Source organism: Pelobates fuscus, chromosome 2 (assembly GCF_036172605.1).
Source record: "Pelobates fuscus isolate aPelFus1 chromosome 2, aPelFus1.pri, whole genome shotgun sequence".
Classification (NCBI taxonomy): Eukaryota; Metazoa; Chordata; class Amphibia; order Anura; family Pelobatidae; genus Pelobates; species Pelobates fuscus.
Window position 1 is genome coordinate 35,711,224 of NC_086318.1, and position 26,899 is coordinate 35,738,122.

Consider the following 26,899-nt stretch of genomic DNA (forward strand, 5'->3'; position numbering starts at 1 on the left):
GAGGACCATCACAGTGGGAGTCCTGGACCACTGTTTTATGCTTTAGCTTTTGCATTTAGCTTTAAAAAAAAAAAAAAAAATGTGTAGCATGCTAGCTATTTTTTATATGCGCCTGCCTTTAATGAACAGCTGCACTACTAATTTCTCTCACTTTATACACATTATAAAACAAAAAATAATTTTTTAACTATGTTTTCAGCGTATGCAGTTAAGCTCTTGGTATTGCGCACATCTTATTTGGGAAAGGAGGTGTCAGAATTCCAACTGTAGGGGTGAGATCAACATCAGTAACGCCAGGAGGTAGACAAAAGTGAAAGTTTTGTAGAAGACTTGTAAAAAACATAAAGAGCTCCACTCGTGCTAGAGTTTCACCGGCGCAAACTCTGCGACCTGCAATCCATAAAAAAAAAAAAAACACACAACAAAAAGATAAGCACAATATATAAATACAACAATGCTAATTCTGATTTTTATATAGCCTGTAGCACCAGTTGCATTTTAATCTTATAGTGAAAAGATCTAGTGATGGAAAAATTATTGGGAAAAACAAAAAAGCACAAAATGACACATAACAGCTTTAAAAGAAAGAAAAACAATACACCTGTCACCCGTGAAATCCAATGAGAAAGAAAACAAACACCCAGGATCTATGCCTGCATTGAGAGGATTATTCAATAAGCACTGATTTTTTCCAGGTGGATTTCAACTGATGTTCTCATATTCACTAACAGCAAACGTGAGGAAATCTAGCCATTTTAACAAAATGAGCATTATTTATTCAGTGTCTCGATTAACCCCTTAAGGACACATGACATGTGTGACATGTCATGATTCCCTTTTATTCCAGAAGTTTGGACCTTAAGGGGTTAAAATCAGTCATTTACACATGCAAATCCTAAAGAAAATAAGGTTTGCATTCGTGCCAAACAACAAACGTATTCCAGATTCCAATACATTTAACTGCTATTGAAATGTAAAAACAAGGGGGGTGTACTAGCGCTAATTTTAGTGAATGTGACAAAGTGACAAAGTGAAGAGGGGGGATAGTTTTAATGTCCAAGGAATCGTATTGTAGAGAAGCTGAAAGGATACTAGCAGATGAACAGACATATAAAAAACTCAATTATAATCCTAATAAAGATATTAATGAACTATTTTTAAACTTTTTTAATAAAGGCAAAGATCTCGAAATCCTTAATGAAAAAGAATATGGTTTTTTAAACATTAAACATCCAAAAATACCGGTATTTTATTTTCTGCCAAAGGTACACAAAGATGTGAATAACCCCCCGGGAAGACCCATAGTGGCAGGGATAGACTCAGTATCTAGTAGACTATCTCATTTTTTAGACATTCATCTACAACTCCTTGTTAAAACGACTACCTCATATATAAAAGATACAATCACCATTTTAAATATTTTAAAAGAATGTACTTGGAATTCAGACCGGTTTTTAGTTACCAGTGATGTCACCGCACTTTATAGCAACATCCCCCATTCCTATGGACAGAATGCAGTAAAGTTCTTTTTAAACAATTCTTCAGATTTAATGGAAGTAAAGAGAGAATATATTTTGGAAGGAATAGACCTTATCCTCAAAAATAATTTTTTCTGGTATGGAGAGGAGTTTTTTCTCCAGGTAAATGGAACGGCCATGGGAACCAAGTTCGCCCCCAGCTATGCAAATCTATTTATGGCCCATTGGGAAGAGTCATTTATATATGGGCAGCATGGCTGGAGGCGGAACTTGGTTACCTATGGCCGGTACACTGATGACATTTTTTTCATATGGGAAGGAGAGGAAAGCGATCTGATTGAATTTTTAAACTATTTAAATACTAACACATGGGGAATAAAACTCACAAATAATTGGAGCAAATCAGAGATCATATTTTTGGATCTACACATATATATAGAGGACAATAAAATAAAAACTAAAAACAATTTTAAAACAGTAGAAGCTAATAGTTACATAGGAAGGGACAGCTGCCACTTTTCCCCATGGCTTGAAAATGCTCCTAAAGGTCAATTCCTTCGTATACGGCGGAATTGCACTGACTCAAAAACATTTGAAATCCAATCAAATAAAATTAAACGAGACTTTTTGGAGAAAGGATATGGGGAAAAAAAATTAGAAAATGATAGGAAGCAGGTAAAGGGAATAGAAAGGGGTAGTCTACTAAAATATAAAGAGAAAAAATAAGAGAATTTTAAAGATATACCTTTTGTATGTAATTTTAGTACTGATAACTACAAAGTTAGAAAAATAATTTCAAGATTCTGGCCCATTCTCTTACAAGACCCTATTGCCAGAACATTTCTCCCAGAAAAGCCCCGTTTTATACATAGAGGAGTTGGAAATCTCCGTACCGCTCTTACATCAAGTTTCATAAAAGAAAAGAGAACAATCAACACTTTTCTAAATACGGAAAAGGGTTTTTTTGGGTGTGGATATTGTTTGGCCTGTAAGAGGACCGCAAATAGGAAAAGACACATTAAGAATTTTCTAAGCAGAGAGGGAACGGAGTATCAAATTAAAGAATTTCTGACGTGCCACTCGAATAATCTTATATATTTAATGATATGCCCTTGTGGTTTACAATATGTTGGGAAAACCACAAGGGCGTTACATATTCGAATTGAAGAGCATGGGAGGAACATAGTCAAAGGTTTTGAGAATCACAGTGTCTCTGCTCATTATAAAAGGCACCATAACTGTGAGATGAAAAACACAAAATTCTTGGGAATAAAAAAACTAGAAAAAGATTGGAGAGGAGGGGATTTTGATACTAAATTGAGCAGAAAAGAAATGGAATGGATTTTTAAGTTAAACACACTGATTCCCTATGGTCTTAACACAGATTTCGAGATGTGCCATTTTTTAAAATAGAATTTTAAAGTTAGATTTTCATCTATTTTTCAATTCTTTTTAAGTTTCTTTTTAAATACAGATTTCGAGATGTGCCATTTTTTAAAATAGAATTTTAAAGTTAGATTTTCATCTATTTTTCAATTCTTTTTAAGTTTCTTTTTTAATTCAGATGATACTATGTTTATATACAGTTCTTAATATTTTAAAAATAAGTTTGAGTCTACGGTCCGTTTTATATTTATAAAACAGAATCTTATACTATTCTTTTAGTAGTGAGTATGTAGAATTACACCTTCACCTCTATATACTACGTTTTTATCTACAAAGATATGCTGGAATAAGAAAAGGATTTGCTCTCTCTTTTTATAAAAAGAATATACGATTATACTAGCCTTTGAACACTTGATTATATTGCACATATAAGTATTCCCTTGTCCATAAATATTATTCTTCTATCTATAGACATATGATAATAAGGAAATAATTTAATCACTTTATATAATGATTATATAGAGTTATGATTAAGGGACAGTACAGTTTTCTCTTTTATGGTTTACTCATATATTATGTTTTACCGGAAATACGATCCCAATGAACCGCAAATTTGGAACGCATGACGTATCGGCATACCCCCACGTGACCGGAAGTGATGGCGGAACCACGAGAAAGAACTGAAAGTGAGGCTTGGAACGCAGGGCGTCACCGTCACCATGGAGATAGCCCGCGAATTTACAAGCCGGACTGATAACACGGATTTATGGAGTTGTATAAAAGCAGGAACAGGTCCAAGGAGGAGAATGAAGACTTTTCCATTTTTTGAATATCCAGTTGAGGAAGCTACTATAGCGAAACGCGTCCTGGGAAGTTGGAGATTATTTGTCTTCATGGAAATTGGACTTTTTTATGCCTAGTAAAGTGTTTTTATATGTTATATAGTTTTATGTAATAAAGTATTTATAATATTTTTTAAAACACTACTGGCATTGTTCCTGCTACTTTCATTAGAACAAAGAAGGTTTGTGGTCCTTAACCACATATGCTCCTGATCAGAGCCGATTTGGAAGGCTCTGGGTTTGTAAGTACCCATTTTATTTTATCCTTTCGAAAACTTTTATCTAAGGTACTGCACCATATACCTCTCCTGATTTTAGAGACCAAGGAAGAGGAAGAATTCCCACCAAAAGAAGGGATTAGGATCGCCTTTACGGATCCTACAGGCTATTTTATTGAGCTATATCTATTAGCTCCCAAAAGTGTGAGTGGGAAATCTATATATTTTATATACCCTTTTTTTATATATCACAGGATACACTATTTTGCTTTATTTTGTGTTTTATTTTAAGGTACTATATGACACTTATGGACCTGTATGTATGAATTTAAGGTATTATCCTTGCATTTTTATACCTCACATTGTTTAAAATATTAGCGCTTCACTTCACGTTTCACTTTTTTTAACTGCTATTGAGTTGGAAAAAAAAACCTCGGTACTATTATTGTTACATAACATGCCGACTGGTCAGTTCTTGTAAGACAGCCATCACAAAGAATGCAAAAAAACTAAAATTTAAAAAGTCTGTGGGGGACATGTTGAGGATGGGGGCTCCAAGTGATCCACTCTCCTTTCCTCTGAGTCCCTTCAATATATGAACCTCTTAGCAGTCTCCATAGCAACTACCAACTCCTACATTTTCCCCACCTAACCCTTCTTACTGATAGTAGTGAGAGGAGAAGCCAATAAGTCTGAAATACCTGTAAAAAATAATAATAGCGCTTACTAATTGAAGTCTTAATTTTTTTCTGTCCCCAAGAAGACCAAATAAAAGACACAAAACAAAAACTGTCACACATGTAGTCTATAATAGTCAAACTACATTTTTCAAAATGGTTCACTGTTCATTGTAGATCTACAAAATAAAAACTTTTGTGAATATTATATAAAATGAGCATAAAGTAATTGTCAGAATTGTATACGTGGTTAAGGTTTGATTATTAGAAACTTTCATCATTAATGGAAAATTTCACTAAGCATTTACATACCTGCAGAAAATGCCATAAAAGCGTCCTTCTTTACAAAGTTCCCATGTGTATCCAGAAAATGATTCGGATTAAACTTTTCTGGTTCGGCAAACTGAGTCTTATCACGAAGAACTGAGTACAGTAATGGGACAATAGTAATTCCCTAGAGAATGTAATGTCAATATTAATGTTATGTACAAGTAGATGGCATCATTTTATAGTACTTAAACATCAAAGTTGGGGGAGGAGCGTGGGCGAAGCCTGACCCAGCGCCGAGGTACATCGTTGCTGGATTTAGGTAAGTGATTGAAAAGTTTTTAATCCCTTTAGCGTGAAAAGAAGCGTAATGGAGGGGGTAACTACAGGAACCTATAGTGCCAGGAAAACAAGTTTGTTTTCCTGGCACTATAGAATCCCTTTAAGGTCAAAATAGCTGAACTGGAAACATTCTATGAGTCAGTTATGTTTTCAGTTTGCCTACTCTGGCCCAGTGTCATACTAAAGCTGTGCCACCAGACCACCAGGACCAGGTAAGTGTCAGGGAGGGGCAAACCATACACACTGCTCACCTTCCCAGCACTCATTCCACACAACACACACACACACACACACACACTGCATACACTATACACACACTGCATATACTATACACACACTGCATACATTATACACACACTGCATACACTATACACACACTGCATACATTATACACACACTGCATACATTATACACACACTGCATACATTATACACACACTGCATACACTATACACATTGCATACACTATACACACATTGCATACACTATACACACTGCATACATTATACCCACACTGCATACATTATACACACACTGCATACACTATACACACACTGCATACACTATACACACACTGCATACACTATACACACACTGCATACATTATACACACACTGCATACATTATACACACACTCCTTACATTATACACACACTGCATACACTATACACACTGCATACACTATACACACTGCATACACTATACACACTGCATACACTATACACACACTGCATACACTATACACACACTGCATACATTATACACACACTGCATACATTATACACACACTGCATACATTATACACGCACTGCACACATAATACACACACTCCATACACTATAAACACACTACATACACTATACACACACTCCATAAACTATATACACTATACACACAAGCTGCATACACTATACACACACTCCATACACTATATACACTATACACACAAGCTGCATACACTATACACACACTGCATATATTAAACACACAAGCTGCATACACTATACACAGACTGCATCCACTATACAGACGCACATACTGCATCCACTATGCAAACACACTGTATTCACTGCATACACACACTTATACATGTGTATCTGTATGTCTGTGTATCTGTATGTGTGTCTGTGTTTGTTTCGGTGTGTCTGTGTATCTGTATGTGTGCCTGTGTGTCTCTCTCTGTGTGCCTGTATGTGTGTTTGTATGTGTATCAGTATATGTCTGTATCTGTGTGTGACTGTGTTTCTATGTAACTGCATGTGTGTACCTATGTGTCTGTGTATCTGCATGTGTGCCAGTGTGTGTATATATAGAGTATATGTGTATATGTGCATACATTTCAGCATTTCATCTATACTACACACAAATACAACCCTGCATCCAAATGTCAACACTACATAAAAACACACCACCATATTCAAAAAGAAAAACTACAGAAAAATGCACGCCTGCATTCAAATGCCAATACGTACATTCACTCACACATACTCCATACAAAAACATGCTTACATTAAAAATATACAAACACTGCTCAGTGCTAAATACATTTAAAAAAATTGTGGTCGTTTTTTACATTTTAAAGTTGAGGGGGGAGTGTCAAATAAAGGATCCGCCCCGGGTGCTCCAGGTACGCCCCTGCTATGGCCTTAAATTTAAAAATTCCCTTTAAACTCTCACTTTAGATAATTGCCCCATAAATCTCTACAAACATAAATACAAAATATATAATTAGATAAAGAAAAAACATACTTTTGGGATAAAATATCCTTTAAAGTTCACATCTTTCGTAGTTTTATGGGGCAAATTCATAGGCACAACATTGGCAAATCTTTGGATTTCATGTATAACCGCATTGGTATATGGCATTTGCAAACGGTGGTCATATCTTGGTTTTGTAGATCCTATCACCCGTGAAATCTCATCTTGGACTTTTTCTGAAGGCAGTAAGATTACAGATAATTGTTAATGGCAATTTACAATACGTTTTAAATCTATAATGATTTCCACATTGTTTAATAAATGTAAACTATTTACGCTATCAATTCACCTTGCTGCTTTCAGCTAAAATCTCTAATGAGACAGAAATGGGTATTTTTGTGAACCCCTAAACACTTTTTAACCCTTAATAGGCAGCCCCGTAACATGGCTGTGTAACACAAGAGCAAATACAAACACAAGATTATGCCCTGTGCTCAAACTCCCACTTCTCCTGGGGCGGCAGGAATAGTTACAGTTTTCATAAGTCAAAATACATAGTACAGAAGCAAAAAAATTACCTTTGCTCTATCCCAAATCCCTACATATATAAATAACAGGAGTTTTTTTTTTAATTCTTTATTTTTCTCTCACTTTACTTGTGAGCATGCAAGCTTGAGTAACATAGTTAAAGACAAAATATTGGCATACAAACTTTATACAGGGACAGTAAGCAAAGAGAGGATTTTGTTTTGTGCACAGACAGAGTTACATAGAGTGAACCCTACCAGTAGGGTGTACAGGTTAGTTACTAACACGTGGCTAAAAGACCCCCTCCCACGCTATTGTTGTCACTATGTGTGGTGTGGCTCGTAGATTGTGAGGCTGGGGGTGGGAGAGATATACCTTCTATTTTACACCTAAATTTACGTGTCATATGAGGCATTATAAGCTAGCAACGGAAACAAGAGCTTCTTTTTTTTTTCCAGAATAACTGAAAAATAATGTACTACTGGAACGTCACATAAAAGTAAAAGAAATTGCAAACTGCCTTCCCTGGCTCTGTGAGGCCAGCTCCCTGTGCTTGGTAATCGCAAAGATGTAATCAGTCAAGTGACCGTAAATTCATGTGAGTGGCTTGAGGAAGACCGTGGTGTGAAGATGGGGATCTTTGAGGGATCCAGAGTTGACAATCGGGTATTCCTTGCTCCAGAATCCGCAAGGAGGCCCATATTGCTCATTAAAGTGTCCAATTCCTGGAGATTCCGCACCAGGTTATTCTTTCCTTGATAGGAGAACAGCAGTGTTCTGGGGATCCCCCAGCGACATGTGACATATTTAGCCTGTAGAACTTGCAGCATCAGTCTCAGTGACCTTCTCCATACCAATGTGTTCTGTGTGAGATCTGGGAAAACAAGAAGGGATGATCCCTTGAACTGGATCAGAGGATTCCCCAGTGCTGCTAAGAGGAACAGGGCTTTATCCTGGGTAGATTGGAAGTGGATTATAAGGTCTGCTGTAGCCAAATCCAGGGTGTTCAGTGGTTTTGGTATTCTAAACGTGCCCTCCATTTTCATCGATTTTGCTTATTTGGGTGGCATTAAGGCAGCAAAAAGTCCTCTAATAGAATGCAGCAGTTCCTCCATGATGATAGTATCTGGGATGCCTCAAAGCTTTAAGTTATAGTGTCTCCTTGAATCTTCCAGCGCCTCCATTCTATCATCTGTGTCTCTCTGGACCTTCTGGATCACCTCCAATTTCTGCTCAATAATTGACAGTCTGGAATCTTGGGTGTTTGTAGTGATCTTCAAGAGGGTGAGTCTAGTGTTGGCCATTTCTATAGAGGCCTTAAATTATGAAATGTCTGCTGCAATGTTTGCACGCAGCTCCCCCAGCATATCCTTGAGAAGGGCTGCAGTGTCTGGCTCCCAGTCTTCAGCTGTGGAAGCACACTTTGCCACTGGCAGTGGATTGTAGGATCCCAGATCCCAGATCGGAGGTGAAATCCTCAGAGGAGTATGAGGATACGTCTTCCTGCAACACCATGTTGGGCTATGCGGCCTGTTGTGAGTGCCTGAAGAGAATGATAATATCCCGGCTATTGAGTGTTATATCCAGCCATGGTTCTTTGGTTTTGTGGCCCATGGTGGTGAATATCAGTCAGGGGATGAGGTCCCCCCTTGTCCCATTTAGGAATTAAGTATACATCAGGAGGATTTCCTTAATAGATAACGGAGCTCGGGGATCGTGCGTCTGTTCAGGTCCATTGCTAGCTCCGCCCTAAGAGGAGGTTTTTAATACCTCTCCAATGGCTATTGAAGTGCAAGCTCACCTGCCCTTTTTTACAAGTCAAAACTCTTAAGTGAGTCCTACACTAACAATTCACCTGCTTCCATCTAAAATGCAATAACCGTTAATGCTCCTGTAGCCATAGCGGCCGCCCAGAAGTAGTAAGAATTAATTTTGTGTGTTTGTATTTGCTTTTGTATTTAACAGCCATGTTACAGTGCTGCTGCCGAGTGTAGAACTCAACTAAGAAGTTTGCCTTCACCTGGCAGGTGAGCTCGCGCTTTAATGATCATTGCAGTGGTGCTAATAACCTCCCGTTATTTAAATGTGCATAGGCATTTGGGGAAGTGCATTGAGATCAAGATTGAAAATGAGATCAAGCTTTGGTTTCATTCTGTGTTAGAAAAGGAGATACAGTTTTAAAATACATAGCATGTGATAGGTCTTGGAGGAGTACTGGAGTGAAAAATTAAAAGACTGATAGGTGCATTTTTGTATCTTTTTGGTATTGTTAAAAGTGTTTTTCTGAAAACAATCGCATGGATGAAAGGCATCCGAACTTAACGTTCCATGGACAAACCCCGAATCACCCATAGCAAAAATCATTTTCTGATGAATCGATTTTAATTAACCATAATTCTTCATTGTGCACGTTTAACCCCTTAAGGACCAAACTTCTGGAATAAAAGGGAATCATGACGTGTCACACACGTCATGTGTCCTTAAGGGGTTAATAAAAACATTGTATGATTGCAAATGTTGTGATGTAAAGAGTACCCTACACCCATTTTCAGCCCTTAGAATGACTTATAACTGCAGTAATTTGTAAAAAGTGTTACAGCTGTAAACCCCCCCAGCTTAGACACAGCTAAGGAGTTTTCTCTATTTTATTCATATTCAGCTTATGGACACAATCAGAGAGATACTAGCCAATGGTTTTCCAGCTGCAGAACTCTGAAAATAATAAAAGCAAAATAAATAATAATAGCAAAGTATATAACCAGGAAAGGTACATTCATATTACTCTGGTTTCCAAGTACATTACGGGGATGTTATTTTTGTACAACATCCAGAGGGTGTTAGTGTTACTATTTATGGTTACCCAATTTAATGGTACTCATTTTATCTACCTAGAAAGGATGAATAGCTGAGTCATCCCTGCCAGGGTGTAAACCTGCGACCCCCAAGGGTTGAACAGATTCTACATTACACTCACTGTGCTATCTCACCAGCCTTTTTCTACATACGTTTTAATGCATAATCTTTATAGTTCTTTAAAAATAGGAGTATTTTTGACAATAGTTCCCTTGAAGTATAGTATAATACTTGTCATAGTGGTCAAACAAAAGACACAAAAATTTGGCCAACATTTTTCTATCTATTGTTTGGTGAATCGATTGCTGTATTGTCATTCATTAAAATGTATATTTAAATATTTTGTGAGCTTTTACCTTGAATGTCTGGGTGCTTAAGCATTAGAAGAAGACCCCAGCGTAGGGTCGTGGCTGTTGTGTCTATCCCACCAGCAAAAAAGTTTCTTATAAGACCCATCAAATTTGCATTATGAAAATATGTTTTAGGGTTATTTTCCTCCTGCAAAGTAATGAGGCAAAAAAGTCTCGTTAGTATCGTTAGTATACTTTGTTTTACAGTCACCAAAATAAAGAGTTTATTAACCCTTTAAGCTGCAATGTGTTTGTGACCAAGGATTTTTTGGCACTTTTGCCATGTGTTCATTCTATATCAATTTCCCTTTTCTGTTTAAATCAGCCACAACATTATTTGCATACGTTGCATGAATGGTATTTGTTGTTCCAATACTTCCCACAGATGCTCAATCAGATTGAGACCAGGGAAATTTGGAGGCCAAGACAACACCTTGTCATGCTACTCAAACCATTCCTGAATATTATTTTGCAGTGTGGCAGTGTCAGGGTACCTGTAGTCTCTACCCCTGAGACGGGTAGAGACTTAGACGTTTTTCCATCCAGACGGCATGATTCTCCCGTTCCTCGCGGTCCCCTCGCGCATGTAAACGCCGGCCGCGAGAGAACTATGCCTTTTTGTAACGTGACGCTCAATAGTCGACGTCATGACGCTATTCTAGCCCGACCTGTCAGTCAAATCCCGGACACGAATCAGGTCTCGGCGGAGGCGTGATTAGTCTCTAGAACCAGGGTATTTAAGGGAGCTCTCAGCATTTGCTCATTGCCCTGTCGTGGTTCTAGCCAGCCTAGTCACACAGTGCTCTTGTATTCTCTTGTATTTTGGTTCTGACCTGGCTTTGTTATTACTTACCTGTCTTCTCTGTTATCCTTGACCCGGCTTGTCTCTCGCTTACCTGTCTTCTCGTTCCCTCGACCTCGGCTTGTCCCTGACCATTCTATACGTAGTATTACGTTAAGTCCGGCCATTCTAAGGTCCGGTATACGTATCTGCTACTCTTTGTACTCTGCGTGTTGGATCCCTGTCCCGATCCTGACAGGCAGGGTGCATTGTTATGCTGAAAGTGACCACTGCCATCAGGTAGGGGATACGAGACAAAGTGCATCCTGCTGCCATCTCTTTCCCAGGTAAACAACGCACACACACCTTGCCATCCACCTGATGTAAAAGAAAACATGATTCATCAGACTGAGCATCCTTCTTCCATTGTTTCATGGTTTAGTTCTGACACTCTTCTTTTCTATCGTGGCCAGCATTCCATTTTAGCATCTTGAGCTACAGTAGTTTCTGTATAATTGGACTAGATGAGCTAACCTTCGCTCCCTACATGAATCAATGAGCAGCAGGGGGCCATGACCCTGATGCTGGTTCACCGGCTGTCCTTCCTTGTACCACTTTTGATAGGTGCTAACCACTGCATACCAGGAACACCCCACAAGACATTTTGGAGATGCTCTGGTCCAGTCATCTAGTCATTACTATTTGGCCCTTGTTAAGTCTGTTTTTAAAATGGTACCTCAGAGGGGATATGATGTTTTCGGGGCTAATACAAAACATTGTCTGAAAATGTATTCATAAACAGGACAATACGCAGGACACAAGGTTACGCATTTAGACTGGAAGAAAGGAGATTTAGTCCAAGGCAAAGAAAAGGGTTTCTTTTACAGTAAGAACAATACGAATGTGGAATTATCTGCCTGAAAAGGTGGGTTCACATCTGTACAGATGTTTAAACATCAACTGGATGAATACTTGTAAAAACATAATATTCAGGGATATGATTTATTTTTTTATATGTGGGGTAACAATTTTTTTATTCAAGGAAAGATCTGACTGCCATTCTGGGGTTGAGAAGGCATTTTTAATAGTTCAAATGCAAAATCAGAAAAAGCTTTAAACTTTTTTTTTTTTTTTGCCTTCCTTTGGATAAACAGCAATTGTGAGAAAGGCTGAACTTTTATGGACACGTCTCTTTTTTCGGCCTTTGTAACTATGTGAAAGTCACTCAGATCTTTCTGCCTGTTATTTTTTCTGCTGTTAACACATGAAATTCAAAAACTGACTGTTCACTTGCAGTCTAATATATTCCACGCCTTGACAGGTGCCATTGTAATGATATAATCAACGCTATTTATTTCACCTGTCAGTGGTTTTTAATATTGTGGCGGCTGATCAGTGTGTGTTTACGTGTGCATGTGTGTATGTGTGTATGTGTATATATGGTACAGTTAAAGTGCAGAAATCAGTTATAGTGCACATTACCTAGTTAATCTGCAGATTAACTAGGGCGATCAGTTAAAGTTTAGAACATTATTTTGTTTCTCAAATATTTCTCACATTACCTAGGTAATCTGCACTTTACCTAGGTAATCTGCACATTTCCTACTAGGCACTCATTAAAGTGCAAAAAAATCATTCTGTCCTCCAACTCTCTGAGTGGCTCACAGCTCTGGGGGACACCATGGTGTGCACAGGCTGCTGTTCTGTTCTTGTCTGGACCACATAGTCACATACCTCTACAAACAGTTATCCTGAACTGGTAAGAAATGAGGAGCCCCCACCACCACAAGAGAGCGAGCGCTTCCTGCACATTATGCAGCAACACCCTGAAATTATCCCAGCAGATGCTCTCCACTGTTCTCAATATCATCATATATTTGAAGACTGTCGGAATCAGTGGTCCATGAGCAGACTTCTCCTTGGTCTGATTCTCCTCAATGAGAGAAGTATTTCTCGGACTTACAGAACTGCATTGTTAGTAGCCAGCCCCCATCTGAAAAGCAACAAGCCATGCATCCATGCTTTGAGAATTTGATGGTGGAGGGCATTGAAAGGAACTTCTTCAAAAAAAGAATCGAGGCAGGTTCACACAGAATCTTTCTGCCTTCAGACGAGAAGTGAACGATTCTGCAGAGACTACACTGAAAGGGTGAAACAGGTTCTGCGAGGACGATTTTATAATAAATAATTTCCTCTTTTTATCGAGGGAAAGAAACAAACATTTTGCACTTTAACTAGACGGAAGCAGTTAATGTGCACATTACCTGGGTAAAGTGCGGCAAACTCTTGATTCCGCACTTTAACTGAGCAAATCAGTTAATCTGCAGAGTAACTAGTTAATGTGCACATTAACTGATTTCTCACTTTAACTGCAACATATACACTGAACAATATTATAAGCGCAACACTTTTGTTTTTGCCCCCATTTTTCATGAGCTGAACTCAAAGATCTAAGACTTTTTTCTATGTACACAAAAGGCATATTTCACTCAAACATTGTTGACAAATCTGTTTAAATCTGTGTAAGTGAGTACTTCTCCTTTGCTGAGATAATTCATCCAACCCACAGATGTGGCATATCAAGATACTAATTAGACAGCAAGATTATTGCAAGGTCAATAAAAGGTCACTCTAAAATGTGCAGTTTTATCACACAGTACAATGCCACAGATGTCGCAAGTTTTGAGGGAGCGTGCAAATGGCATGCTGACTGCAGAAATGTCCACCAGAGCTGTTGCCCATGTATTGAATGTTTATTTCTCTACCATAAGGCGGTTTAGAGAATTTGGCAGTACATCGAACCAGCCTTACAAATGCAGCCCATGTGTAACCACACCAGCCCAGTACCTCCACATCCACATCTTCACCTCCAAGATTGTCTGAGACCAGCCACCTGGACAGCAACTGCAACAATCGGTTTGCAAAACAAAATAATTTTTGCACAAATTTCTTGGAAGCTCATCTGCATGCTTGTCGTCCTCATCGAGGGTCTCGACATGACTGCCGTTTGTCGTTGTAATCGACTTGAGTGGGCAGATGCTCACATTCAATGGCGTCTGTCATTTGGGAGAGGTGTTTTCTTCACAGATGAATCACAGTTTTCACTGTACAGGGCAGGTGGCAGACATCATATATGGCGTTGCGTGGCTGAGCGGTTTGCTGATGTCAACGTTGTGGATTGAGTGACCCATGGTGGCAGTGGGGTTATGGTATGGGCAATCGTATGTTATGGACAACGAACACAGGTGCATTTTATGGATGGCACAGAGATAACACAGAGATAAAGTGATGAGATCCTGAGGCCCATTGTTGTGCCATTCATCCACGACCATCACCTCATGTTGCAGCATGATAATCCCAGTTCTTGCATGGCCAGCATACTCACCGGACATGTCACCCATTGAGCATGTTTGGGATGCTCTGGATCGGTGTATACAACAGCGTGTTCCAGGTCCTGCCAATATCCAGCAAATTCACACAGCCATTGAAGAGGAGGGGACCAACATTCCACAGGACACAATCAACAACCTTATCAACTCTATGCGAAGGAGATTTGTTGCGCTACGTAAGGGCAATGGTGGTCACACGAGATACCGACTGGTTTTCGAACCCCCCCCAATCAGAGGCGGCTCTCTAATTTTGTGATTTAGGCGGCCACCTAAGGCCTCGAGCTGGCTTGGGCCTTGCGGCCACCTAAATCACCATAAGGCAGACTGACATGTCGGGTCCTCGGTCCATGATCGAGGGTCCGACATCGGGAGGGGGCCCAGTGGCTTGCTCATTATGCCACTGGGTGCGAGGCCCCTACAAGCAGTCTGCCCTGGGAGGAGAGAGCAAGTCTGCAAGCTTGTCATTCAATATACCTACAGCTCTTTATAAACACACAAGGCAACCCCTATTTTGTTCACAAATGGTGTTAGTAAGAGCCTCATTTTTGAGTTTTGCCTAAGGCCTCACAAAGTCTAGAGCCACCCCTGGTCTCAATACAGTAAATCTGCACATTTTAGAGTGACCTTTTATTGTAGCCAGTCTAAGGCACACCTTTGCAATAATCATGCTGTCTAATCATCATCTTGATATGCCACACCTGTAAAGTGGATGGATTATCTTGGCAAAGGTGAAGTGCTCACTAACACAGATTTAGACAGATTTGTGAACAATATTTGAGAGAAATAGGCCTTTTGTGCACATCGAAAAAGTCTTGGATCTTTGAGTTCAGCTCATGAAAAATGGAGGCAAAAACAAAAGTGTTGCGTTTAGAATTTTGTTCAGTGTATGTATGATTTATATTTTTATACATATACATATATATATATATATATATATATATATATATATATAGCGAGGGCTTGCACTCCTGCTGTAATCCTGTGGTGCCCGGTGCTGGTCTGGCAAGGATCATGTAGACATAGCAGAAATGACTTTATAGAGATTTTCAAATAAAATGTAACTTTTATTCAATCCATTTAAAAAGTCAACGTTTCAGCTCCCACATGGAGCTTTCATCAGGGCAAAACATTTGCCCTGCCATTCTCAACTACCTGTCGGTGGTTTACTATATATAATATAATATGTTGTAGTGTCAATCTTCACCTTGTATACTGATTAATTATAAAGTGCTGCTTTGATTGGGTAAATAATTCAGTGTTATTACTGCATTGTATTGCTGGTTATCACTGTTGTTTCTTAAATGAATGCTATCTAACTGTACTAATATGTAAACTGCCATTGTAGATATTGTAGGTTCACTTTCTTTGTTAAAATTACCACAAAATATCTTCAAGCAGATCAGGGAGTTTATGCACACTTTTGAGAGATTCTGGGCTGCAATAACCATTGGAATCTAAAGATAATTTTTCTGGACAGCTGCTGCATGTGGCCAGCAACTGTGTTGGTGCTTTGCCAGGAGCAGGTACAAAAGAGAATCACAATCCTATATTATTTTTGTCATTTCTTTTGTTACCTTCAAGTTTTAAACTGTATTACAATTAAGATAAATATGTTCATGGTTGTCCCTTTGTCTATATATTGATAATGTTATTGCACCTATTGTATTTGTTTGGGGTTGGAGTTAATTGTCTAATTATCTGGTGCTGTTAGCCAAATAGATCTCTTTAAAACGGTGCAGCTTGTGCATTGTGTTTTTTTTTTGTGTGTGAATTATATAGTTTTATAAAAAATGTACACCATACCTCTTTTTGCCGTATAAGGAATGCGTCTATGAAACTCCTCTGGTCATTAACATCTAATTCCTTCAGATATTCTACAAATGTCTTTGTTATGAAATCATTTACCTCCTTTACGTTTTTTCTAATGGTTATATGACTTCCAGGAAATAATCTCAAAAAGTTGGGAAACATATTATATAGCTGAAATAGAAACAAAACAATTAAAATTTAATATTTTATAAAAATGTAGTATTCCAAAATGTCAACACACTATTTAAACATTATAAGGAATGTCTTATTTATAATGGCTGTGTATGTGTGTATATATGCACACATACATACATTGGCAAGAAAAAGTATGTGAGTCCTTTTAGTTGGTGTTCTGCGTGAATTGGTCATACAATGTCATCTCATCTTCATCAAAGTCACAAGTATAGATAAACACAATGTGCTTAAGCTACCAACACGCAAACAATTATAATATGTCATGTCTTTATTGGAGACATCCCATTAAACATTCACAAAGCTCTGGAAAAAGTAAGACTTGGAAACTTGAAACAGCAACACTTGGATTTAATAGCCAACCAAGCAATTTCCAGTAGATGTAGATTAAAACTGCACAATGTTCAGGAGGACCACTCTTTCTTACATAACTGCTTCAGCTCAGCCATATTCTTATGATTTCTGGTGTGAATAGCTCTCTTGAGGCTATTCCACAGAATCAAACTTTTTTTTAAATCCATTCTGTAATGGATTTACCTTAATGTTTAGGATCATGGTCCTGCTGCATCACCAAACTACTACTTCAGCTGGTACACAGCCACCCTGATATAATTCATTTTTTGCCTTATTGATGGCAAGTGGTCCAGACCTCAAAGCATCAAAATATCCCCAAATCAGGATGATGTTCCATCCACTGAACTTAAATAGACACTATAGTAACCAAAACAACTTTAGATTAATGAAGCAGCATTGGTGTATAGATCCCCTGCTGTCTCTGCCATTTATTGTAAAATCCTATTGTTTATATACTCATAGTCACACCTCTCTGTATGTGACTTGTACAGCCTTTCTAAACACTTCCTGTGACACAACATCTAATATTTAATCTTCCTTTATTAACACCCTCTTTAATTTAGAATTTAGCACCCCCTGATCTGTTAATATACTTCTAGAACCAGCAGGAGCCTCTTTTGTGTTAATAAATATCAATTTACAGAACTCGTAAAAAATATTCTAAAGTAGCTTAGCATCTAATCGGAAAAAAAAACAAAAACTTTATTTCCATCCAGGCTATGTGAGTCACAGCCAGGGGAGATATGTTTCGGCAGATAAGAACCTTTCGGCCCATCAAGTCTGACCAATTTTTTCAAATACCCTCATTAGTCCCTGGCTTTATCTTATTTCTAGTATAGCATTATGCCTATCCCATGCATGCTTAAACTCCACTATGTTAACTTCTACCACTTCAGCTGGAAGGCTATTCCATGCATCCACCACCCTCTCAGTAAAGTAATACTTTTTGATATTTTTAAACCTTTGCCCCTCTAATTTAAGACTATGTCCTCTTGTTGTGGTAGTATTTCTTCTTTTAATTTTAATTTATAGTCTCCTCCTTTACTGTGTTGACTCTCTTTATGTATTTAAATTCTATCTATACCCCATGTCCCTTCTTTCCTCCAAGCTATACATGTTAAGATCCTTTAACCTTTCTTGGTAAGTTTTAACCTGCAATCCATGAACCAGTTTAGTAGCCTTTCTCTGAATTCCATCCAAATTATAGTAATGTGCATAATCCTCCAAGTGAGGTCTCACCAGTGTTCTTTGCAATGGCATGAGCACTTCCCTCTTTCTACTGCTAATACCTCTCCCTTTAAAACCAAGCATTCTGCCAGCATTTCCTGCTGCTCTATTACATGGTATGCCTACCTTTAAGTCATGTGAAATAACTACCCCATAATCCCTTTTCTCAGATGTTGAGGTTAGGATGCTATCACATGTGTTGTGATTGTGTTTTTTGTATAAGTGTTTATGTGTATGAATATGAATTTTTAAATGCTTTTTTGTATAAGTGAAATTATGGTGATAAATTCAAAATAAAAAGAGAATTGAAAAAAAAAAAAAAAAAAAGGATGCTATCAAATATTCTATACTCTGACCTTGAGTTTTTACGTCCAAGATGCATTATCTTGCTCTTATCAACATTAAATGTCAGCTGCCACAGCTCTGACCATTTTTCTTCATTCTTCATTGCAAGTCTTCTAAAAGCTGTTTTTTGCGAGGCATGGTTCACATCAGATATACCAAAGTTTACAAGTAAAAAAATGGCACTATAAAAATGTTTATGACAAGTAAAGAATATCACTAAAAATTATTTTTTTTATTGTTTATTTTATATGTGTTAAATTGATTAACCCCTTCAGGACCGGCCTGTTTTTGCGATGTTTGTACGTTAAGGACCAGAGCAGTTTTAACACTTTTGTGGTGTTTGTGTTTAGCTGTAATTTTCTGCTCTCTCATTTACGGTTCCCATACAAGTTATATATTGTTTTTTTCAGGACAAAAGGGGCTTTCTTTACATACCATTATTTGTATTATGTCCAATATTGTATTTAAAAAAATAATAAAATATGGTGAAAAAATAAAAAAAAAAACATGTTTTTGGACTTTTACTTGAAAAATCTTTTGCTTATCTACAAAAGCTAATGAAAAAAACTGCTAAATAGATTCAAAATTTTGTCCCGAGTTTAAAAACACCCAGTGTTTACATGCTTTATTGCTTTTTTTTGCAAGTTATAGGCCTATAAATACAAGTAGGAAATTGCTGTTTCAATATATATATATTTTAAATGTATCAATAGTGACCTTGTAACACCGTTATCTGTCATAAATCCCCGAAACACACCTAACATGTACATATTTTTTTTTAAAGTAGACAACCCAGGGTATTCAAAATTGGGTATGTCCAGTTTTTTTTAGTAGCCACTTAGTCACAAACACTGGCCAAAGTTAGCATTTATATTTGTTTGTGTGTTAAAAATGCAAGAAACGCTAACTTTGGCCGGTGTTTGTGACTAAGTGGCTACTAAAAAAGGCTGAACATACCCCATTTGCAATACCTTGGGTTGTCTTCTTTTGCAAATTGTATGCCATCATGGGGCTAATTCTCATTCCTTGGCTACCATACGCTCTCAAAGGCAACCTAACCAATCCGACAAATTTCAATAAAAAAAAAAGTAAAATCAAGCCTTATATTTGACCCTGTAACTTTCACAAACACTATAAAACCTCTACATGTGGGGTACTGTTATACTCAGGAGACTTCGCTGAACACAAATATTAGTGTATCAGAACAGTAAAATGTATCACAGCAATAATATCCTCAGTGAAAGTGCTGTTTGTGTGTGAAAAATGCAAAAAACTTCACTTTCACTGACAATATCATCGCTGTGATATGTTTTACTGTTTTGAAACACTAATATTTGTGTTCAGCGAAGTCTCCCGAGTAAAACAGTACCCCCATGTACAGGTTTTAGGGTGTCATAGAAAGTTACAGGGTTAAACACAGTGCTAGCAAATTAAATTATCTGGACTTTCGGCCTGGGTTGGCAGGCAGGTCCCTCAAATTGCAATCATTAAAATTATTTAATTAGGTAAAAATATTACATAAATACACATGTAGAATTTTAATATATATACATATTTATATATTTGACGTCTACGTGTATATTTATGAAATTATTTATGTAATTATGTATATGGACATTTGTATATTTCGTATTGTTTTTATTTATTTATACATAGATATATATATATCATTACATTCTAAGTATATTTTGATATAAATATATATATATATATATATATATATATATATATATCAAAATACTGTTAGAATAAAATTGCATATATAAATATTTTTTTATAATTATTAAAAATTATTTTTATTTTTTGTTATTTATTTTTATTAACATATTATTTTTATTTTATAATAATATATATATACCATATATATAGCAATTATATATATTGTATATATTCGTGTGTAATTTAAATATAAGTGTATTTTTATATTAATATACTTATATATAAATATAAAAATACACTTAATATGACATTATATATATGATACATATACATATATTATATATAGATATAATACATGTATATATATCATATATATACACATATTATTATTATTTTTTTACACTGATTTTACACTGTTTTTTTTTAACTTTATTTTTTTGATTTTTCACTTGCAGGGAGACTGCCTGTCAGCACAGACAGTCCCCCTGCAGGCAGATACACAGACACCTATTGCGGTCATGTGATCGAGTGATCACATGGCCGTGGGGTCCTGATCTGCCGAGGGGGGACTGCCCGGGCAGACAGGCAACCCCCCTGGACCGGGTGGAGCACTGATCGCCGCCATGGGACCGACGGCGATCAGGTAAGTAGCCCCAGACCGTTATGACGGTTCAGGACCGTCAGCGGTCCAAACGCACGATTTACCGCTGACGGTCCTGAACCGTCAGCGGTCCTGAAAGGGTTAATATATAAGCGTTGGACATATGCATACTTCTTTGTATTAGTATTACATATCATATAGTCTCAATTGTAATTTAATGTAATTATTTGTATTTCATTATTTTAGTAAATATTCCCCACTATGTATGGTGCTTAGGCAAATTTACTCTGATTGCCTTGTTCTCTTTTTTTATACTAATGAGGTTTTTAGCAATATCCAGTTAGAATGTTTCATTCTCTGACTTTTGGGCTGTACAGGTCTATAGGAATGACGTCAAAAGTGACTGCCACCAGTAGCAGGGATGTCTAAAGAAGCTTGGACCAGCGAAAAAGCTTTATTACGTCCATCACTCTGTTGCGAAATGTCCAACGTCACTGCCCTTGCCTCCTGGAGGGAATTGTAGCCAAAAATCAGAACCCACAGTGCTAAGAAAACCGGCGCTCAAGCTTGGATACAGATATTACATCACCTTACATCACTGAGGGGACTGAACTCACTGAAGCTTATTGTTTTCATTATTTTTAACTGCACTTGAAACTGTTTTGGCAAATAAAGAATTTTGGAAGATACTGCTTCTGTCATGTGTGACATCTACTGGACCAGCCCATTATTTTGGTGGAGAGGACCACCTACAGCCTGAGCAGTCTTACCTGCTCCACATTTGTGAGTGATTTTTCTCTAAGGTGGGAACACTTAGTGACAAAATTGTGGGGTGACAATAAAATGACATGCATGTAACAGTCTCTTAAGTCCAGTCCTGATGTGGACTTGTCCTTTTATTTTAACTATTTTTATTATTTTATTTTTTGATAAATAAACACTAGTCTTTTAGCACTTCAGTTCCAGATAGGGAAGTGTCACTCCAAAATATTTACACTAAGAGTTCCCACCTTAGAGCCAAGGAATCAATAGGCTCTTAAAAAGGTGAGAGTCCCTTTGTTGTATACTTTTGACACTTCTTTTCTTCCTCAATATACTATTCTTTAAGCTTTTCCTGTTTTGTCTGTTTTAACCTGAGAGAGGAAGGTGGGTGCCACCTATATGAGCACCACCGTGCTTGTATAGAGTCTTAATTCTCAGGCTCTGGAAATTGTGAGTTTTCTCTCCTAATTATTTTGCACTTTATCTGTATATCAGTACCATCTGCACTAGCATTTTTTCTGTGTTTTTATCCCCCTTTTTATGTATTCAGGTACACTAGAATTTCCACACTAAATTCAGTATGTAAATACTATCAAGCGTTCCACTCATTTATTGTTAAGATTCTATCTTGATAATTGTTGGTTTGGTTTCATATTTTGGTGAGGAGGAAAGGTATTCCCTCACGGGTGTCAAGAGCCGCTACTACTTTTTAGACACGTCTTAAGCGCTTTCTCACACACTTACTCCTTGTGAGTCTTCTTTTTTTTAATTCCTGTACAATGTTTGCAGTGTGGCAGAATGTATTATCCTTCTGAAAGATGCCACTGCCTTTAGAGAGCACAACTTCCATGAAGGGGTGTACATGGTCTGCAACAATCTCTACATAGGTGGTACGTATTAAAGTAACATCCATATGATTGCCAGAACCCAATGTTTCCCAGCAGAACATTGCCCTTAGTATAACACTGACTCCTCTGGCCTACCTTCTTCCCATTTTGCTCTCTGCTGCCTGCTCTTCCCCAAGTAAATGACACACACATCCCCGTCCATCCACCTAATCTAAGATATTTCTCCCATACCTTGACAAGAGCAATTGTAACAACATAATCAATGGTATTCACTTCACCTGTCAGTAGTTTTAGTCTTGTTGCTGATTAGTGTATGTATACAGTGTGTAAGGGGCACTAACATCTGATGCCCTGCTCCCTACCAGTCAATAGACATTAATGGCTAGTTGATTTTTGTTCTTTTCATTTTGACATTTTGCTTTCTAATAAATAAGCCTTGGAGTTTTAGCAAATAGTCAATTTTATCCAGTATAAGTAAAGGTTCTTTGTTGCATATTACCGAAATCATCGGAGATCCAGCTAGCCTTATATTTTCAACTGTCAGACTCATAAGTTTCAAAAAGGTTGTGTCATCGTACTCCATCCTGTGTCCTAGGATTACTGACACTATTATGTTCGCAATAGCTGACATAATGGGCACAGAGTTGTCAACTGGCTTTCCTAAAAAAAAAAGGAAACAAATACTCCTGTAAGTCAAATTTATTGCCCTGCTTAGATTTTGAAGGAACACTCTGGGCACCTTGACAACTTCATTAGAATTAAGTTTATGGAACAAGAAGGGTCCTTAGCACTGGCTTACCTTTAGTGCTTAAAGCCTTGAATCCAGTGCCAATTATCACTTTTCCTGTCATTCTGCTTCTCTGAGATTCTTGAAAGAGGTAGCCTAAGACAGGAGCACCACTGATTGTCTGATAGCATCGGTTGATTCTCTAAGCCAATCAGTAGCTCCATATTAAAAAAAACTGGCTTGAAATTGTTTAAAAAAATTCTTAGTTTTTTTTATATGAATGGGGAGCTATTGATTGGCTTAGAGTAGCAGCTGACAATTCCATACATTCCTTTTCCAAAGGTCTCAAAGAAGCAGAAGGAAAGGGGCAGAGAAAAACCATGCTGGATTCAAGACTTAAGGTTAAACCATTCATGAACAGATTTACCCATAAAAGTAAGTCAATTCCAGGCACCATAGCAACTTAATTTCAGTAAAATTGTTATGGTGCCCAAAGGGTTTCTTTAACTTACATGAAATCACAGATTAGTCATTCACCAAATAATTTACAAAAACAATAATTTGAAGAAAGAAGACATTTCCCAATGAACAGGAATGGTTTTATTTTGTTGTTTTTTTTACAGTAAGAACTATAAATATGTGACATTCTCTGTCTTAAGAGGTTGTTTTATCAGATTCTTTAGATTTTTAAGATTTTTTTTTAAATACATTTTTAAGTTGATAGACACCAGTCTGTTTGCCAACCTAAATTACTTTGTAAAAGCACACTTCGAAATCTTACAAAATTATATTACCGTACCATTGAATGATTGAAATCGGTGAACCAAATAATCACATTCGTCTATGATTTTCTCTTCTATGCTGCTTTTCCCCATTCCAAATTCCCTTAAGGTTGTAAGAGTAAATCGCCGCATAACTTTCCAGTTCTCTCCACGAGAAAATGCTAAACCTGCATGGAAATTGGTTATTATTTCCTAGTACGTGATACGTGATAAAGTTTTATTGCACACACTCAAAGGGCTAAGAAACGAATATAAAGAATAAAAAAACAAATGGAAATTAACTTACATTCATTTTTTTTTTTACATTCTTTTATTTTTTGAGGAGCAAAACAGTGTTCACAATAGAGTGGGAGAAAACAGTTGAATTAACATGTATAAACATATTCTCTTATGCCAAAATGTATTATCATCCTGCAGTCCTCAAATGTATCTTTAAATAAAACAAAACATTACCAGCACCGAAGGAAAAAAAAGAGGAGGTAAGGGGGAATGTGCCATGGCTTATATACCCCCAATTGCAGGGCCAGATTAAGAGCCCAGTGGGCCTGGTGCTGACAACTATGATGGGCCTAATTACAAAATCTTATTGACCTAAAACACTAAAACAGCCCTACCTCCCAAGCGTCGTGTATCTGATGGAGATGGTGCTGGAGGGAAACTCATAGGATGCAGCTATGAGAAAACACATACCCTATGCTAATCTCATGCTTTCATCTTTCACGTAAATCCATACCCCTTAAGAGCAGTGTCCACTGCTTTGGATGGGGTAAAAGGGTGGGCCGAACATACCCAAAAAGGTATGTATGTGTCCCCATGTCTCCCAGTCCATTAGTGTCTGTGTCCCCATGTCTCCCAGTGTCCCCATGTCACTAGGACACTAGGGGACATTGAGAGAAATTGGGACACATGGGGATATTGAGATACTAGGGAACACTGGGAGACCTGGGGACACTGAGACACTTTGGGACACTGGGAGACATGGAGACACTGGGTGATTTTGAATCATGAGGGGACACTGGGAGACATGGGGCACTGAGACACTGTGATACATAGGGGACACTGTGATATATAGGGGACCCTGGAGACTTGATAAAGACCTGGGTACAGGTCAAAATGTTGCGGTGTCCAATAAAGCTGCTTAAATCTATCACAGTGAGTGCCTATGATTTTTCTTTTATACTAGGGGACACTGAGACACTGGGAGACATGGGGACCCTGGAAGACATTGGGACACTGAGACACTAGGAGACTAGGAAACACTGAGACATTAGGGACATAGGCACACTACGGACACTGGCACACTACGGACACTTAGAGACACCAGGGACACTGGGAGACATGGGGATACTGAGTTACTAGTGACACTGGCTGGGAGACATTGGGACACCAGAGTGCCCCATGTCTCCCAGGTCTCAAAGTTGCCCAGTGTCCCCATGTCGCAAAGTGTCCCCTAGTGTCTCAGTGTCCCCATGTTTCCCAGTGCCCCCTAGTGTTTGTATTCCCATGTCTCCCAGTGTCCCTTAGAGTCTGTGCCCCCATGTTTCCCAGTGTCCCCATGTCACTAGGACACTTAGAGTCATTGAGACACTGTGAAACATAGGGACACTGAGACCTAGGGGACACTGAGATACATGGGAGACACTGAGAGACTAGGGACACAGACACCAGGGACACTGGGAGACATGGGGACACTGGGAGACATGGGGACACTGAGATACTAGGGACAATGACTGGAAGACATGGGGACACTGAGAGACTAGGGGGCCACTGTGTCCCTAGTGTCTCCGGGTCCCCATGTTCCCCAGTGTCCCTATGTCTCCCATTGTCCCAATGTCTCAATGTCCCCAAGTCTCTCACAGTCCCCATGTCTCACAGTTTACCCTAGTGTCTCAGTGTCCCCAGGTCTTCAACTGCCTACTAGTGTCTCGTTGTCACCAAGTGTCCCTATGTCTCTTTGAGTCCCCAAGTGTCTCACTGTCCCCATCTCTCACAGTTTCACCTAGTGGCTGTGTACCCAAGTCTCCCAGTGCCCGCTAGTGTCTGTGTCCCCAAGTGTCCCTATGTCTTCCAGTGTCCCCTAGTGTCTCAGTGTTCCCATGTCTCACAGTGTCCCCTAGTGTCTCCCAATGTTCCCTAGTTTCTGTTTTCCCATGTCTCCCTGCAGCATTTTGCCCCATCCCTCACTTACCTGAGCTGTAGGCTGTCTCTGCAGGCTCGGAGTTTCTGTCTGGACTCTCTGTGCAGAGCTACTCCCACAGATAAGTGAGTAGAGAGAGGCAGGGAAGGAGATGCTGTAACTTCTTATCCCTTCCTCTCTCCACACAAACAGCGACCCCTAATGGCTGGCGCTGGTATTGCAGAATAATCTCTGTTTATGCTGAGAATGACATTTGTATTTCCGGTATAACTGCAATACCAGCACTGGCTAGGCAGCCTTAAATACCTGAGAAATACTTCTGAGAAATATCTGGCAACCCTAAGAAATACCTGGCAAACCTAAGTGTAGTGTGTGTAAAAAAAAAAAAAATATATATTTTTTTTTTTTAAAAGCAGTGGGCCTATTCCATGGGCTTGGGCCTGGAGTTGCAGCTCCATCAGCCCCTATGTTAATCCGGCCCTGCCCAATTGTATCCTATTTTTCATATAAGCCTTCCAAGGATCCCAGTCTTTAGAGGAAGAGGAGTGTCTTTCTTTAATAAATTTATGCTGAGCTCATGCAGTTTGGCTCTTTCCTCTGCAAAAGTAAATGACTTCAATACCCTCATAACCACACTCTCCCGCGAAC

The 26,899-nt window shown here is 38.3% G+C and overlaps 1 protein-coding gene across 1 annotated transcript in view; it reads right to left on the reverse strand.

Annotated features, from left to right (window-relative positions):
• Positions 1-208: 208 nt before the first annotated feature.
• The window catches only part of LOC134586525 (cytochrome P450 2K6-like), a 55,196-nt gene continuing 28,505 nt past the window's right edge, over positions 209-26,899 (reverse strand). The window contains exons 3-9 of the mRNA XM_063442084.1: positions 24,132-24,281; positions 23,105-23,265; positions 16,612-16,788; positions 10,645-10,786; positions 6,959-7,143; positions 4,914-5,055; positions 209-390 (exon numbers count right to left, since the gene is read on the reverse strand). Coding sequence (XP_063298154.1) covers positions 209-390; positions 4,914-5,055; positions 6,959-7,143; positions 10,645-10,786; positions 16,612-16,788; positions 23,105-23,265; positions 24,132-24,281 — 1,139 coding nt within the window. The remainder of the gene's footprint in view (positions 391-4,913; positions 5,056-6,958; positions 7,144-10,644; positions 10,787-16,611; positions 16,789-23,104; positions 23,266-24,131; positions 24,282-26,899) is intronic.